Here is an 18,577-nt window from a genome sequence, read left to right on the forward strand (position 1 = left end):
AGATTTACATTTTCTTGCAGGAACAGTACACAACTACACGCATTATCGCGCAACTTGGACTTCATGAAGGTCTATTTTTCGCAGCGCAATTGCGCATAGCCATAAATCATGTAATCCTGGACCCCTACCGGATGGCGTTATAAAACATGCCATTAAGAGGTTTAACATAGCTAAGGAGATTTCTTCTCGGAATTTTTGTGGCCGGATTCTGGTATCACGCTGCCATCTAGCGGATATTTATGGAACAAAGAGGCTGACTGTCAATGCAAAAATGATAAATGTAGATTGCTACGAGTAACACACAACTCAGAAACTCAATACATCTTTAATAAATTATAGGTGACATTTCACTGTGTGTTCCTTCCATTTTTATAGCTGAATGGTTCCACTGCTTAGGTGTTATTCATTGAAGTGCAGGAAATGTAGGGTTGACATTGAAGGGTGACTGAATTCATGCAGTAAACACAGACAGACAGCATTTTTTGTCTCCCTTAAAGGAATAACACGTATGCTTTTACTGTTGGGTTGGGGATGTAATTGCTGAACAGATGGGGGATTTTTTTCCGGAAATGGAGTTTAGGCGACTTCCTCTTCACCTTCCTCTTCGAACTCACCCTCCTCAGCCGTGGCGTCCTGATACTGCTGGTATTCAGACACCAAGTCGTTCATGTTGCTCTCGGCCTCGGTGAACTCCATCTCATCCATGCCCTCGCCGGTGTACCAGTGCAAGAAGGCCTTGCGGCGGAACATGGCGGTGAACTGCTCGGAGATGCGCTTGAAGAGCTCCTGGATGGCCGTGCTGTTGCCGATGAAGGTGGCGGCCATCTTGAGGCCGCGGGGAGGGATGTCGCAGACGGCCGTCTTGACGTTGTTGGGGATCCATTCCACGAAGTAGCTGCTGTTCTTGTTCTGCACGTTCAGCATCTGCTCGTCCACCTCCTTCATGGACATGCGGCCGCGGAAGACGGCGGCCACCGTCAGGTAGCGGCCATGACGTGGGTCGCAGGCGGCCATCATGTTTTTGGCGTCGAACATCTGTTGGGTGAGCTCTGGGACAGAGAGGGCGCGGTACTGCTGGCTCCCCCTGCTGGTGAGGGGGGCAAAGCCGGGCATGAAGAAGTGAAGGCGGGGGAAGGGCACCATGTTGACGGCCAGCTTGCGGAGGTCGGCGTTGAGCTGCCCGGGGAAGCGCAGGCAGGTGGTGACCCCGCTCATGGTGGCCGACACCAGGTGGTTGAGGTCGCCGTAGGTGGGCGTGGTCAGCTTCAGCGTGCGGAAGCAGATGTCGTAGAGCGCCTCGTTGTCGATGCAGTAGGTCTCGTCCGTGTTCTCCACCAGCTGGTGCACGGAGAGCGTGGCGTTGTAGGGCTCCACCACGGTGTCAGAGACCTTGGGGGAGGGCACCACGCTGAAGGTGTTCATGATGCGGTCGGGGTACTCCTCACGGATCTTGCTGATCAGCAGGGTGCCCATGCCCGAGCCGGTACCCCCGCCCAGGGAGTGTGTCAGCTGGAAGCCCTGTAGACAGTCGCAGCTCTCTGCCTCCTTCCTCACCACGTCCAGCACCGAATCCACCAGCTCCGCTCCCTCTGTGTAATGCCCCTTGGCCCAGTTGTTGCCAGCTCCGCTTTGGCCTGCGTGTAAAACAACGTACAACATTTCACCCGAATAAACCCATCCACAACCTTCACTTCACTAATTAATCCTCACATTAATCACTATCAATGGGGGTAAACCATATTATTTCAAATCCTAGTGAAAAGGCAGCATTGACTCAAGCGGTCACATGACGACTATTCTGGGATCCCCACCCAGACAAAAACGACAGGGTGTCGCAGTGAACTAAGACTCTGCCAGGGCAACAGATGGTCTTTCTATCCCACATCCACTCAATCGCGTCACAGTACAGAAAAACAACAGCGGAGTGTCAAATACTACCTCAGGCGATATTTACACTTTTTTCAAATGGCAAAGCACAACATGTAGACAGAAATTCAAGTGTTTATCACAACATACGACCGAATCGAATCGCAAAAATGGGGCCCAGGGCAGCGACAGGAATCTGTCACATACGGAGGGAGAGGACGTCTTCAGCGGCATATGCATGGAAGCCCAAAGCGACTAGTACTTACCAAACACATAGTTGTCGGGCCTAAAGATCTGTCCAAAGGGTCCGGATCGTACAGAGTCCATTGTACCGGGCTCCAAGTCCACCAGGACGGCTCGAGGGACATACTTTCCTCCTGTATCGAAAAACAGCCAGAAAACAAACAAACAAACAAATAATAGTAGTAGTAGTAGTAAAGATATGGTTTGAAATGCAGATGGGATGCCCACTTTCTGCTAATCTGTGGTTCTGTTCCTATCTCCCGTCATCGACAGAGCACCATCATCAACCCGCAACCCTCACTTATGAGGTAATACACTGTCTGCACTCGGATCATTTCAATCGCGCCCTTGCAGTCTGCGTGTTTACGTTTGGCCCCAGTGTCAGTGGCACCCTCACCTGTGGCCTCGTTGTAGTACACGCTGATCCTCTCCAGCTGCAGGTCGCTGTCCCCGTGGTATGTCCCCATGGGGTCGATGCCGTGTTCATCGCTGATGACTTCCCAGAACTGCGTGGAGTCAGGGCAAGGAGAGAAAGAGAGAGGACGAGGGAAGAGGGGGATGGAGTGAGGGAGGTAGGGAATGAGAGGGATATGGGGAGACGTATATCAAGGGATGGGGGATGGGGGACAAGAGTCTGGCCTGTAATGTCGTTCTTTTTACACCTGGGCTTCTGTGAAATTTCACATAGTTACTATTACTGACATTTGATTTACTTGCTATGACACACTATGTCATAATTTAATTTTTTTTCCATTGCTACAAAGTGCATGTTTTTCAATTAAAAAGTAAAGATTGTTGATGAAACATATTCCTATATTTCATTTAGTAACTGCGACGATCTGGAACAGGAAAATCCAGCATTTATTGCGCAAGATTTCTGGAAAATTCTTGGTATGATGATAGACGTATCGGAAGCGACAGCAATGTTACGCACGCATGCGAATTAAATTAATGCGGGCATTTGCAGACAGCGCGACTACATCCCACAAAATTGTATATCGAGCGTTATTGTTACGATCATATTACCTTCGCTCCGATTTGATTCCCGCATTGTCCAGCCTGGAGATGCACTATTTCGCGCATGTTGATAGCGGCAGAGACAGCAGTCGCTCGCTTTCGCTTTGCACGCTCCTTCAGGTCCAGGAGAGTGACTGCCGAGGACGGCGCGCGTACACCAAGTGATCCAGTGCTGCAGCGTGACGTCATCCCCATGGCAACCGGGCCTTAGGGATTAGATGCAGCGCGAGCCCCGCGCGATGAGTGACACAGTGCCTAGATATTGGCCAACTTGACAGCCGTGTGATCGGTGGTGCAAATATTTCCGTGCTGCAAATACCATATGTTAAATAATTTCAATAAGATTTAAATACATTAGCCCAAGCAATTACACTGTACTCGTTCTGTTAACTCGAAAATATAATGGTAGCGAAGATTTTTTTCTAGAGGCAATGAAGGTATTTGCATAGTGCACAATGCTATAGTTATTTTGCATTATAATGTATTTTTATAAAAAACATAATGTATATAAACGTTTACCACAATACGAATAAAAGTATTGTTTTATTTTGCAATATTTTATAAGGTCATTGGTTTTTCTTCAGGGTATGTTGCCGACATCTAGCGGTTAGGGAATGTCTTTTCCTTTCACTTTTTTTGTGTACTACGTTTTAATTTCTCTGCGTAGGTTTGCATACCTGAATAAACTCACAGTTTCACAGGAGGAGCTGTCCAGCAAATTCAGCAGTCAGCCGATGGAACTACGCGTCCTATGGCGTGAAGTCGCTGGAAGCTTAAACTGAAAATGTCACTCATTCATAAGCTACAGTAGTTTAAATTGTGAATTTCCATTCATGCATAGGCGTATAGGTATCATTAGTTTTTCCTAAATTAAAAGATTGGCGCAATGTTACATTTTCCTATCCTCTACTGCATGTTACATTTTAAACGCGTAGCTAAAACACGTGGCCTATTGAATATTTTGATAATTATTTTTAACGCAAAATTCTGTCAACTCACTTTGTTGTCCTTGATGCAAGTAAAAACGAAGCGACAAATTCGTTTTCTTTTTTAGTACTTGTATTTGTATTATTAAAATTAAAGGGTCAGTATTCTGGAGCTCCTTCACATATTTCAGATATTGTTTAAAATGCATCTAAGCAACTAGCCGGCGACTTCGCAAAATTTTAGAGGAACCCCAAGAAAAATCAGGTAAAATCAGGGATAACGCGTAACAGTCACCCGTCTTTAAGGCGACATACTTATAAACAATTCCTAATGGGCGATCAAATATGTGTGGGCCAATAAACCGTTTCAGTAGGAGGAAACTATAGAACGAAGGAACTGATTTATTCTCACTGAAAGGAAAAAATTGCGTTTTGCCTACACCAGGTGGCGCCATAATCCCAGAGAAATCTAGATCATTCGATCTGGGAGCAGCATTATTCATACATGCATACGTCATCCCTGCAATTAAGTTTTGTCTTGTACAACATTACCTAAATCACAAAATAACATGGATTATTTTCTTATTATTTTTTTTAGATTTAATTTATATGGCATTTTGTCAGTTTGTTGTCCTTCGGTCGTGACATCTGCTGGGTGACAGTCTGGCAAAAATGCTGGCTAGCAGGATTGAATGAGACAAGTGAGTTTATCACAGTAAGGAAACCATACTAAAGTGATATAAAGCTCAATTGCATACAGCAGTATAAGCTGGTGGTAAGTGCTGACATGAAGCTGAAGCTGACCCTGTTCACATCCTACTGACCCAGGGTCAGCTAGGGTCCAGTACCTGAGATGCTTATATGCATGAGACTGGTAATCAGCTGCCAGAGGCAGAAAAGCTCACATACACCCAACCCCTCTCTGATTGCTCGGCCTCTCACTTACATGATATATTTATAAAATGTGTCATGATCACGAGAAAAGCTGCAGAAAATTGCCATGTCCTTGTCAATCTAGATTATCATGCATTTTTAGAGTACATTATTTATAAACTCGCAGTAATAAAACATTCACAAATATCTACATAATTAACCACTCACTAAACCTTCAAGATTCACAAAAACCACCAGTGTACGCAATACTATGCAAATGTTGTAGGTAATCAGCAGAAATGATGGTTAACTGATCTTGATGTTGGTGTGGAACAATGATCAAAGTGTGTCAGCCATTTCAAAACCTCCCTAAGGTCACCCTATTATTTACAGCAATCATCCATCACTCGATCACTAGCGCAGCATGTTTGGCTAATCGATACCTCAAAAAGGGCTTTAACTAATTAAGTTAAATAATTAATTGAGCTGGTAGAGAAATTTAACTGATACATGGAATGGCTGAAGTGCCCCTGAAGAGAGGTTTGGGATCTGAAGTGGTGTTCATCTAGCCACCCAACAAGGCATCAGCAACTTTTTATAGAACATAAGAAATCCTTGTTTGTTTTTTATCGTTGCTGTTTATTTGCATATGTTCTGCTAGATTCCATTTTTTTTTCTGAGAAAATATACTTTTACTGCCCAGATAAACAGCCTTAAACATTTTCTCTGACTGCCTACGACGTCTACTCAGTACTGTAAGTCCTTTTTCGTTTCCATTTCACCTTTCCATAAGACATTTAGACGCCATACGCAAATGCACACGAGAAAGTACATTTTTTACTGTGCCTAAGTATGAAAGATGATAAAAGACAAACAAAGGCTGGCACTAATGCAATGCTTATTCGGTTAACATAGATGTAACAGGAAAATCGATTTTATTCACTTCAAATTTCCTGAATCCACAACAGATAGGGCACATTTGGCAGTCGGGTCAATTTTGGTTGCATCAAGAGCAAACATCTGTGGGGGGGGGAATTACAGCTGGACTCTTAAAAAGCTAATATTAAAACAGGCTCCAGGCTACTGTACTTCTGTAGGTTTCAATCAAACCTATTTCCGTGGCTTAATTTGTGCAATTACTAGTTGATTACCTGTGACATATACAAACAATCATTTTAACGTTATAAATTCAGTATTTACCAAACATAGGGCAAAATAACAGCAAAATAACTGTCCTTCGACATGGTTTAAAAATATCAAAAGTATTAAAATAATAGCAATAATCAGGAAATTGTCAGAACATATTGGAGAAGAGTCCAGCATGAATATAGCTTTATAGTAATTATGCTTTATGTTATGCTTGTTTTTTATAGAGAAAATTCATGAGATCTGGGAGAAGCTCTGAATTGGAGTTTTGAAGGTGACCGCATCCTATGATTGGCGGGCAGCATCCATTGCGACAAAACTTTTAGTAATTTTCTCTCATTGGCAATGTCGCCCTCTTGTGGAGGTGCGTCTATGCGGGCGGAGCCTCGTCATTCTTTTTTGGGGAGCACCTCTGTCTGCAGGCATCGCTGATGCAGGGCAGCTTCTCCAGGCGGGACAGGTAGATGAGAGGCTGCATGCTGCTGCTGATGTTAACGAACGCGAAGCCGACCGGCTGCACATAACAGCGGAAAACGTCGGGGTTGTAGCTATCCTGGAAGGGAAACAGGGCCACTGGTGGCAGGTAGTTGAAGATGATTATGGCCAGGATGGAGAGCACCATCTTAAAGGCTTTCTTCTTCATCGGGTGCATCTCGTCACGGCCCGCCCTTGAGCGTTGTAGTGCCCACAGGATGGAGAGGTTGCACAGCACCATGAGGGTGAACACGGTCAGGATCTCTCCTGTGAAGATCCTCTCAAAGTGGGGGACCCTGTCCGTGGCCTTGGCGGCGGCATAGGTTAAGGTGAGCAGCAAGACCAGCCCAGAGCAGGAGAATCGGTATTTGTGGGATTTCAGGCGGCTAAAGGTGATGGGGAAGACCACGGCCAGAAAGCGGTCCATGCAGATGCAGGAGAGGAAGAGGGGGCCACTAGTGTCTTTGACCCCATAGGCGAACTTGATGGCCCTCCAGCCTTCTACGCTCTGCCAGTAGTAGAGGTTCAGGAAGGAGATGGGCACCATGACACCAAAATAGGCATCCATGAAAGCCAGGAGGAAGATGAACATGTCTGATGTAGAAGGCTCTCGTCGGTTCCTGTAGATGGTCACCATGACCAGGATGTTGGCAGGCAAGCCCAGAAAGACGTTGAAGACCTGCACGCACAGGTCGAACAGAATTGCGGCAGACATCTCTTCGCAGCCGTCAAAGACGCTGATTGGCTTCGCCGTTGCGTTGCCTATGCTGTTCATCGTGCTGTTGGCAGGGGGCAGTGTGGTGCTGACGACAGCGATGTAGGTGTCGTTGAGGACAAGTTGTCCATTCATAGCTCACTCCTGCAGTCCGAAAATATACTCAGGTTCTGATGGAGACACCAAGAAGTGCAATCAAGAATAGTTGATAGACCAATTCATCCCATAATGGGTATTAGCAATAGGGCAAAATAATTGGGTCATTAAGTAACGTTACTGGTGTCCCACAATTGGATGTCTTGATTTCTTTGGTCATGGTCACTTCTTAATACAGTATCACATGTGCTTCATCCATCCATACATTGTCAGTTAGCAGCAGACTATATTTTAAATATGCTAATACACAAAACAAACATCCAAAACTGTCAAAATTCCTGTTTGTTTTTCCATGACGTTATTGCATTGGGCAAACATCTCAAATAGCTCAATATGTCTGATTTTTTTTTGTCAAATTGCAAAGAATATTACACTGTAAAAATCAAGTCCCAAAAATAAAATGGGAAAAAAATAAATGAAGCTTAACAAAGCTCACTGGTATGTACAATGGACTGCATTGGGTTACTGAGGTCCTTGTTTACCAGCTGATGGTGACAAACTAGTTGCAGACAGGGACTGGGGCAGGTGCTACATAACAGTGTTTGTACAGCAGAATGAGGCTCTGACTGTTTTGTTATTATGCCCTGAGGGACTCACCCCACCATGTAACAAAAGCCCTATGAGTCTTCTGCCTCTTCACAAACAAGCCTCCTGATACCCCAGGGAAGGAGGGGCCCGATCGGGGAATGGCCCGCCCCTCTCCGCTCGCCACAATAAAAGGCGAGCGATCTTCGTGCCGGAAAAGACACCTGTACTGAGCTTTCCGCTCACCCTGTACTGACTGTGCCTTGTATAACAATTAATTAATAACCATCATTAAATAATAATTAATTAAGTTAATTTCAAAACATATTGGTGGAGATATAAAAATTTACCTGAGCTAATTATTCCTGCACAGAACATTTGTAAATGCCAGAAGTGTGAGCTGTTATGTTGCATCAGTGACGTTCATGATTTGAAGACTTGTGCAAGTAAATGAGTAATGAGACTGATGGGTATGTACCTGGGGCTGCAAATATAAGTAAGTATTTTGGCCCCTCCCCCATCCTGAAGCACCGCCCCCTCCGGGACTGGAGTGTGTGGCTCCCCCTCTGGTTCCCTTTGGTACAGCGTTGTGATTTAATAATCTGCAAGAGTCTCTCCCTCCGGTCCCTCATCCACCCCACTGAAGCACTGGCCTGGACCCCGGGGATTTCTGGATCCTTCCGGGGGGAACAGTGCTGTTTGTCACAATGTCCCTTAGGATCAGCTGTCCAGATTTTTTCATGTACATAAGTAACAAACAAAAATGACGTACATGAAGACATAATTAGGTCAGGTTTGTGTATGTGTCTCTTTTTGTGCCAGAAACCCGTTTAATATGTTACTTCATAAAAATTATTTTGGAAAGGCAGTTTATTGCCACAACAGTTTGAATAACTTGTGAACAAATACTGGATTTTCCTCGTCCCCAAATATATATTCTGAAGAAGAAAATAAGATGATGTCTTGCCAGATTTCATTAACTGGAGAATAAAACTGGATCAAGGACTATGTGTTTTGTGTTATTTATTTATAAATAACAGCATAAGCATTACATTACAATCATTATAACCATTGTGTGCAAACAGAACTCAGACAGTTATCAATGCATACCTATTTCCAGCTTCTAGTATGACTTACCCATAATCCTCTACCCTTTCGGCATGTAGGTCTTTCAAAAATTATTTCAGCTTTTTGGTCACTTCACCCTTAGTTGCTGTTTCCTTTAGTTCAATGTCGACATTTTGTCAAGTGACTATGTCATTTCGCTTAGAATCAGACAATAATCAGTGCAAAAGCTCTACAGACCTAATTCTACAGGTCAAACACAACACGTAGCTGAACATAACATGATGCAAAGCATTCCGCAATTCTCTGCTGTCCCTGCAGAGCCAAAGGCCAGCCTTACCTCTGTCCGGGATGATAGACCGAGTGACTTTCTCCGCGGCCTCGTGAGTGGGAAGTCGAAGAGGTGCAACTTCGTTTATGAAAGGGAGGATCCACCCGAATGGTTCTGGGCCAGGTTCCTTTGGGAACGCACCTGTGGAGGTGTTTTTCGAGAAGCCCCGCGCAAGAGGACTCTGAAGACGCCCTGATTCTGTGGGGAACGAGCTCAGATGCTTGGGCGGCAGTGACGGCTAACTCAGCCAACTTCATGACAACATGAAAATTCAAATTCAAATTCAAATTCAAATTTTCATTTGTCACATGCATCATCATACATACTACAACCTGCAGTGAAATGCTTATTGCAATGCTCCGAGGAATAATGGGTAAAAAGCTATTTAAAACTATATAAAAAGATAGAAAGAGATTAGATATACAGTAGTATTATTTATACTATATACAGGGATATAAAAATATTTATGTGCTACATTGCAAGTGAGACCTAAAATATAGATATAAAAGTTGTATATATATTGCACCATAGAATAATATTGAACATGGAGTTTACAGAACGATGAGATAGCATAGATGTATGGAGTGTATAATAACGGTGTTATGCATTGGGGGGAAAAGAGTGAAGGGTTGATGATGTCACTCCGTCACCGTCACTCTCTCGCATCCTGGGTATTGTCCTGGTTCAGACACCGAATACCTTGAGTGAAGAAACTTCTCTTCATTCGCTCTGTGTTGGCCTTTAGGGAACGAAATCGCTTCCCTGACCTCAGCAGGGAGAAGAGTCCATTGGTGGGGTGGCTGAGGTCTTCCATGATCTTCCTGGATTTGGTTCGGCACCGTTTGGTGTAGACAGACTGCAGGTCATAGAGCTTGGTGTTAATGATGCGCACGGCTGATCGCATCACTCTCTGGAGAGCGTGTCTGTCCTGCATGTTCCCAAAGCAGGTGGAGATGTTTCCTGTCAGGCGCCTCAGATGGAACAGACGCTGATGGGCCTTCTTAGACTGGGAGCTGGCGTGGCGAGACCATGACAAGTCCTGTGTGATGTGGACGCTCAGGTCCCGGAAACTGTCCACTCTCTCCACTGGGGTCCTGCTGATGAAGAGGGGATTGTAGTTCCTCACCTGCTTTGTGCAGTAGTCCACAATCAGCTCCTTTGTCTTGCTGGCATTTAAGAATACATTGTTCTCATTGCACCAGCTCTCCAGGTTACTGTCCTCCTGCAGGTAGGCCATCTCGTTGTAATTGGAGATTAGGCCTATTACTGCAGTATCGTCAGCAAACTTGATGATGGTGGTGGAGTGTGATGAGGCTATGCAGTCATACGTGTACAGAGAGTACAGTAGGGGGCTCAGAATGCAACCCTCGGGGGCTCCAGTCTGAGGGTAATTGGAGGGGAGACATGTTTTCAGATGTCTGAAGAGCACGAGGACCTTCATGAAATGACACAATTCCAGGAGATTATGTCTAGAAATTATATTCATATTTTGCTATACTGGAGTCCAATACATTTAATGAAATTAGAGATCTTGTTTAATATCCCAATAAATACTTCATTATGTTCATAGCTAGCATATATAATGACAGGGTAGATGCAAGAGGACCACTACTCAGCATGCCTGTAGATCTAGATAGGTCCACACAGGAGTTCTAAAGAAGATCAATTACAAGGTGGGCAATCTTATCCAGAAAGGGCCGGTGTGTATGCAGGTTTGTGGGATAAGCTGTTCAAACCCAGGTGTGAGGATTCTTCAGACAATTAGTCCTCTAATTAGTAATTTAATTAGGGAGTTGTAGCAGAAACCCGCGCATGAGGGTAAGAGCAAGTGGGAAGAACAAAAGGGGCTTTACTTGGAGAAACTCAAAACAGAAACAGGTCACAAAGTTCATGCAAGCTTCTCCACAAAATTGTTAAACAAATAGTGAGATATTGAATTGTAACTATCAAGCAGCTGGCAGATAACAGGAACCTTCTGTGTACTGTGAACCTCGGAGGGACCGTGTTGCGTTGCCATTCCGCCTCTGCCCCACATCCTTCAGCTTAGTATAAAGCGCCGGCCAAATCCACAGGGACCATCTGACACCCCGAACCACTCACACCTTTAACTGGTTATAGTCGTACAACACCGGTCTCCAGGTGTAGCTCAGGAACTCCTGTAGCGATCGACAGAGAAAGTGTGCAAGATACTCACAGAACAAAGCAAATTGGCCAGCAAATTGGGTTTTAAAGTCACATCTGAAGCCGCGGGGAGCGTAGGTTGGCCGGGTTCGTGAAGGTTATGGGGGGCTTTTGTACCCAATGTTCTCTTACCACAAGGTCACGCACACACACGAAAAACTTATTTCTATATAATTACCTTAAATACAAGGAAAAAAGAGGAAAACCTCGTTATGATGTCATTGATGGACTTGTAATGTCCATCGATAACCAGTGAGGGCAGCATTGACCTATCGGAGTCCTAAACGCTGAAACGGTTGAGAGAATGGCTGTAGATTTCAAAAAGTATGCGATACAAGTGCATGGTCACATCCAAATAATGCACACTTGCAGGAAATGGTGGTTTTCTCCCATATGTGAGTAGAGATATTCCACCGAAAAGCCACAAGAAAGTCAACATGGACGACTGCATAAGTGAAATGCTCAAACTGGTGCCGTAACACTGAGCACTATGCTGAACCCGAATCTTTCCAGGAAGCTGTTCAACTGTGAAATGAACAGACATTATACAATTAAACGCATGAAGTAAAACAAAGCTAGAATCAAAACAAATCTACTTTTTAAAGTCGGTCATTAGTCACATTAAAGCCCCTCCCCAAGTTACGATGGGGTTACGTTCCGATACGCCAATAATCATAAGGTGAAAATACTGTATGGTGAAAATGCATTTTAACACAGTACACCTAAGCTAACAAACATCACAGCCTAGCCTAGCCAACCTTAAACATGCTTAGAACACTTACATTAGCCTACAGCTGGGCAAAATCATTAACACAAAGCCTATTTTATATTAATGTGCTGAATATCTCATGTAATTTACTGAATAATGTACTGAAAGTGAAAAAACATTTACCCATCGTAAAGTTGAAATACTGTAACATGGACCATCGTAACCCTGGGAACGTCTGTATTGAAATTTCTTATTAATACCATAGATAATGTTTCATAAAAACGTGCCCGTATTACGTGATTACATGACCGCAAACGGAGCTGCCATGTTTGTCTCCCGCCTTTGTGTTTTACATTCCGCTCGTTCCCGCACCCTGTCCACACCCTTCTCTCACTGACACACACAGCTTCCCACCTTTGTTCCCTGGGTGCCCTTAACGATTTGTTCACTGCTTGCCTCCAGGACCGTTTGCGGCATGTTTTTCTGCATGCAGATAAAGGGCACAATTTCCTGTTACCTCTCAGTTAATGGTTAGGGTGGTGGGTGCTGGGTGGTGGGTGCTGGGTGGTGGGGGGGGGCGATTCCCTCTTTCCAGAAGCATTTTCCGAGTGGCCACTCAGTGTCACTGCGCCTCATTCGGCACCACTAATGGGTCCTAACCCAGAGAAATGATGCTGTCTGTGTTCACCGTCCCCACGGGCAAACTAGTATCTGTCACGTGCACGCTGTCATTGTTATACCCAAACTCACAATAGATACACACACACACGCGCACAAATGACTGTCCGAGCAGGATAAGGCCGGACCACAGAAGATTCCAGACAACCCAAGCCATTCTGAACTAACTTATTATTATTTATCTGTTTATTGTTAGTCACTATATTTATTGCACCCTGTTACGAATGACTGTATTTCGTATTATTTGTGTACATATGGCATATAAACCCTGGTGTTATTTATTGCCCTGCTGTCCTGTGTTTTGCACTGTATGCACTGTGGAAACCTTATACTTCTCACTTGCTGTTTATATGTTGCACTGTGATCCTGGGGGAGTGTTATTTTATGCCCCTGTATACCTGCTTATGGATGGTATGACAATAAAGTTCATTTGACTCCACTTGACCCTGAAACTGGTGCAAGGGCATGTCAGGAAAACCAAGAACATGAGCGTCCGTCTCACAAAGGAGTGCGTCCTGGAGACTCTGATAGAGCTCTGCCCTGCCCCCTGCAGGATGGACACGGCATCACCCCACCGCCGGACGGCAGAATCTCACAGCGGTGGACACGTGCGTCTCTGTGCATAAACGTCTGACCCGCACGTCACTGTAAAATTTCATTAATAATGTCGCACCATAAACAGAGGAAGTAAAAATAATGTCCCCGTCTTCCATGTTTATGCTTGCGATGGTGTGTGGTGACGCAAAGCTTCTTTGACATCCTGGCTTAACTTTGGTGGTCCTGCCGGACCACGTTGATCGGAGGGGGTGGGTTGTTGACCTCGGTGGATGTGGGACCCATTGTCCTGTATGAATTATAGCCCTTTTGAACAGTGGTTCTCAAACTTTTTTGCACTGCGACCCAATTTTTACCCAACCCTATATCAATCATAGGACTTAATTAACGCTATGATCAAGCGTGCAGTGCACTCTGCAGTTCACACCAATCAATGCCTATCGCATAAATCTGATTGGACGTGCCAGTGAATTTTAAATGAAGTATCTGTGGTTTGGCTTCTTGGATTGATTGAGGGTTCACTAGTTTTGCACTAAGCATTTGCAGACCCAAGACCCATTTATATAGGTTAATTCTAGGATTCGGGCAGGGAAATCTGATCGTGGATAGTAATGTATAGTAGCTAATGGCATCTAGTTTCCTCAAAAACTGCACTCTCAGGTTTTCCAGTTTAGCTGAGAGATCAGCAGTATGTGTCTGTGTGTCTGTGTGTGGCAGAGTATGAATAAGCTAAAGTGTGGATCCATCCATCTTCCAAAGCTGCTGACGCAGTACAGGGACACTGAAGTCCAGGGATCTCAGAGTTCAAGGCAGAGAACTCACTGCACAGTCCATCCCAGGGCAGTTTAGGAACAATTTTTGGACTGTGAGAGAAAACCAACATGAACAGATGTAAGCCTACAAACTTCACACACACACAGAACCCAGTGACGGGAATCGAACCAACAGCTCCAGTGATGGAAGGCTGCAGCGCTACTAAATAGGACAGCATGACACCAGCACAAGCTCTGGTCGCGGCAGCCAAAGCGTGTGGAACTACCACCAAGCGATCGATTTAAATAATGATTTTGCTGATAGACAACTGCATTTTCTTGGATCACCGAGCTTGTCAGTGGCTCAGGGAGCCGCTGATTAATTAGTTGAGCCTATTGTTTCACAGACAGCGGATATGTGTTCAGAACATTTCCTGCCAGGTGGATCCAAACATGTGCTGTTTGTTTCAGGCCTTCGCTGAGATCCTGGCATGGAGAATGAGATGGGGAGGGGCACCGTGTGGCCGTTTTCATTTACAGGAGGACAGCAACGCCAGGACAGAAACCGTGTGATGCGACGCGACAGGCATCCCACCGTTACTGGCCGCCTCTGTAACCCTACAATTGCAGCCAATCACACGCCATTGGTCGGCCACAGTGTGAAGTGAGCAGGCTGGTGAGGACTTCCTTTCAATGCCAACACGCCTCAGAGGTACTGATACTGTACTCGGGAGGTACTGATACTGCACTCGGGAGGTACTGATATGGGTAATCAGTACCTCACTGACTTTTAAAAACCTATTTAGTTCATTAATTAAGTAAGCAGGCTGTGAAATGTAACAAATACATGAGGAGCCCCTGAGGAGAGGTTTGGGAACTGAAGCCGTGTGCATCTAGCTGTCGAAATAGAAGTAACCCCTGTTAGTTTTTATTCTGTTATTGTTAATTCGCATATATTCAAATGTAAAAATGTGTTTTGCTTCTGCACAAATATACACTTACTACCCAGACTTGGATAGTTCAGTAAGACTTTTAGGCAAATCAAATGAAAGTATAGGCTGAATGTTGACTGTAAATATTCACTTATGCGTATGCAGCTAAAAAGAATTTTTTTCCCCCTCAGCCAGTAGGTTAGATGAGAACCGAATTCTCTAAACAAGTTTATTCATATTTTTAAAAGCAAAATGCTGGAAAATACTGGGACAGATTCCCAGCGGCTGGAGCGCAGGGGCTTGCCGTCCCCTCTAACATAAACACGCATCCTCTCAATCCTGCTTCTGCCTCCTGCGTCTGCATGGCTGCTCTGGTAATATGCGACGTTCCAGTGATGGGGAGACAGCCAAACCTTGCAGCTTCACAGTCAAGCTAACATGCAGTCGCACAAACACTAATTACAGAGTAAACGAGACTCCGTTTCAATCAACTCTTATGATATCTCCTTCTCTGGGTCCACCTCCTCACCAATCACAAGAATTCCTATACTCCAGCCCTCCTCAGACATCTTCGTGATTGTCAGAGCGCAGATGATTGACAGGAAGACATCTTTGTGATTGGCAGACCACAGATGATTGACAGGAAGTCCTCTCCCATGCACCCTGTAGTAGAAACACCAAACAATAAAAAGAATCACCTCTACAGTATGTGAAATCAGTGACCTACTGTGAAAAAGTCTTAGGCAGTGACAACATGATGCTTGAATAATCTTCACAATGATGTAAGACTATGATATTATGTATTTGCAGCAACCGTTCAATACAGCCATGTATTCTGTGACTCGAGCGCTGCCCCACCTTGTTTGGATAATCACTTAACAAATCAAGTCAATTAATTATTTGAGCTGGTGGATAAATTTAATAAATACATGAAACGGCTGAGATTCCCCTAGACGGAGATTTAGGAACCGAAGTGCAATTTATTTGGCTATCCAACAAGATATCAGTGACCTTTTGGAAAACAGATAAAATTCTCGTTTATTTTTTTATTGTGTTACTCTTAATTTGCATACATTATAATGTTAAATTGTGCTTTTTTTCCTGAGCAAACATGCCATTGCTATCAAGATATATAGCCCTAAACATTTTCTTTGACTGCTTTTGCCCAGTGCTGTATCTGTGATTGGCCAGTATTTTGCATAATTACAGCCATACATTGCAGAAAACGTATGTTCAGAAAGCAAACTGTACCCCATCACTCTCCCACTCTTTCTGTAACAGCGTTACTGTCTGTTGTTTGCTTTTCTTTGCCTTCTTGGAATTCTCCCATGTCGTACAAACACATCATGCTTATGAAAACAGAGAACGTGTGCGTATATATATACAGTATATCAGGAAAATGCCTGCCTTAGAGACCAACCGATCAATCATCTGGTGTGGTATGAACACCCAAAAAGGGACAAATGGATTGCACGAGGAACGACAGCATGAGGAAAGATTTGGGAAAGATGGAGACAAATAAAATGAAGAAGGTGACGAGAGACAGAATTGATGCAACAGAACTTCTCTTCTGTTCCTCATTTGGCTCAGAAATGATGGGATTGCCTACAAGCCTGACCAGGATCAACGGTTAGAAGATGGATGACTGCATGTGTGGATGGATGATGAGAGAAGTCTGGCCCAGGAAAGGGGTCACGTTGGAAAATGCAGCAGAAAATACACCCCAAGCTTTCTGTGACACTCCCTGATGATGGAACAGCTGGGTGTGGAATTCTGGGAAGGTTCAGGAACAGGCTCCCTGTGTAAAATCCTGCTAACAGAATAACTGAACCCTATTATTCTTCAGGATTATGGTGTCACTTACAGCTCATACCACTCTGTGCTTGGGAGGGGCTTAGCAACAAGGTGACAGCTGATCTCCGTCTATAGACTTGTATGTCGCTTTAAGTCATGGTGGATATTCATTAGGGGAGAACCGTATTTGTGGATGGCAGCCAATAGAGTGAAGTGAGGCTCACATTAAGATGGAATAGTTTGGAATGGGATTATGCTTTAGTGGCGCTGGGATTAACGTTTTATACACATTACGCCACATAATATTCACACCACATAATGCAGCTTCAGTCTGGGTACCATGCTTGTCCCAAGATGACTGTGTTCTTGTAGTGTTGACCACAGTACTTTGTATCATGCATGTCTCGACGCACATCTCAGATTTGTGGATGATGGTGCGTTTTTGAGAGAAATTTGGCTTGTGTTTCCTCATAAATCGCAAGAATACGATATATTACAGTACAAGCTGAATGTTGCCATCCATATTGTCGACATGCGGATGCAGTGTGTTTGACTATTTTTTTGTCATTGCTGCACAAGAGCAGATAATAATTCGCAGAAACATGACAGAGGAAGGGAAAGATAAAATACCATTTTTTTGGGCCCGCTGAGCTCCCTTTTGACCGGATTCAAAAAGCAGGAGGCATCCATAAGGCTGAAATGGCGCCCCCTGGTGTGAGGACTGGGAGTGAGGGCTCCCAGTGAAGTGCTAAAAAACACCTGTAACAAAAAAGACGTTACACCACTTCTCTACTAGTAATACGAGTACTAATACTAATACTGTTACCTCCCAAGATCAACAACCAATGATACTTTCACTATAGGGTTATCTCTCCTCTATTGGTTTAACAGGTTCCCAGTGCTTAGTTAAACGATGGGTCACTAGTCTCCACAAGCAAGTTAATGATGGCTAATATTACAGCATATAACAGAGCCATTGCAGATGATTGAGATTTGCACTAGGACAGAGACATGTGTTCCAGAAAAACAAAGAAGGTTTTACATAACAAGCCATAAAATTCCTGAAAATACGTGAAGAAATGAATAATGTCCAAGTTCTCCTCCTGTTGTTTGGACATCTCACAGTTCTCCAGCTGCTCCTTTCTTACTCACAGCTCTGTGTTTTTGTACAGCATCAATAACTGTATTTTCTTACCCAAAGGATTTCCCTAGTCACCATCAGTCAAGAATTTTTAAGAAGAAAATCATTATTCTCTGCAGTACGTTTTGTGGAGATTGATTTAGTTTTTATGATTTATTCATCGTGGCTCCTTGAGTAAAAAATAGAGACTTCTAGTGAAAGAGAGAACCTGTCAGTATCACCGCTATGCGATGTAGGGTGACCACCTAATCCCATCTTCATGTTTTACACACAACCTTAAAAGTGAACGGCTCCTGTGTTTGACTATTTACTTCAATTCTTCTTGTGTTTTGACTGGTTTGTCTCCTTGATTGAAAAACACATCCAGCTGTTTCACATTAACATGAGTGACTCATGGATGATTATAGGAGACTGGCCAATCAACGCACGGCAAGGACTCGGTGCTAAAGTGAAATCCAGGTCCTTTAAGTTGAAATGGTAATTTATAAATCCAGTCCT

At 44.1% G+C, this 18,577-nt stretch overlaps 2 protein-coding genes across 2 annotated transcripts; both read right to left on the bottom strand.

Moving 5' to 3' along the window:
- Positions 1–306: 306 nt before the first annotated feature.
- tubb4bl (tubulin, beta 4B class IVb-like) lies at positions 307–3,290 on the bottom strand. Its single transcript, XM_023821910.2, has 4 exons — positions 3,136–3,290; positions 2,507–2,615; positions 2,133–2,243; positions 307–1,634 (listed from the first exon to the last, which is right to left on the bottom strand). The coding sequence occupies exons 1-4, from the start codon at positions 3,190–3,192 to the stop codon at positions 577–579; spliced, it is 1,335 nt and encodes a 444-aa protein (XP_023677678.2). The 5' UTR covers positions 3,193–3,290; the 3' UTR covers positions 307–576.
- A 3,151-nt stretch (positions 3,291–6,441) lies between these two features.
- On the bottom strand, positions 6,442–7,395 carry LOC111849154 (G-protein coupled receptor 4-like). The gene has a single exon (XM_023821800.2). The coding sequence runs from the start codon at positions 7,393–7,395 to the stop codon at positions 6,442–6,444; it is 954 nt and encodes a 317-aa protein (XP_023677568.1).
- Between the last annotated feature and the right edge of the window lie 11,182 nt (positions 7,396–18,577).

The sequence above is a fragment of the Paramormyrops kingsleyae genome, chromosome 22 (genome assembly GCF_048594095.1).
Source record: "Paramormyrops kingsleyae isolate MSU_618 chromosome 22, PKINGS_0.4, whole genome shotgun sequence".
Classification (NCBI taxonomy): Eukaryota; Metazoa; Chordata; class Actinopteri; order Osteoglossiformes; family Mormyridae; genus Paramormyrops; species Paramormyrops kingsleyae.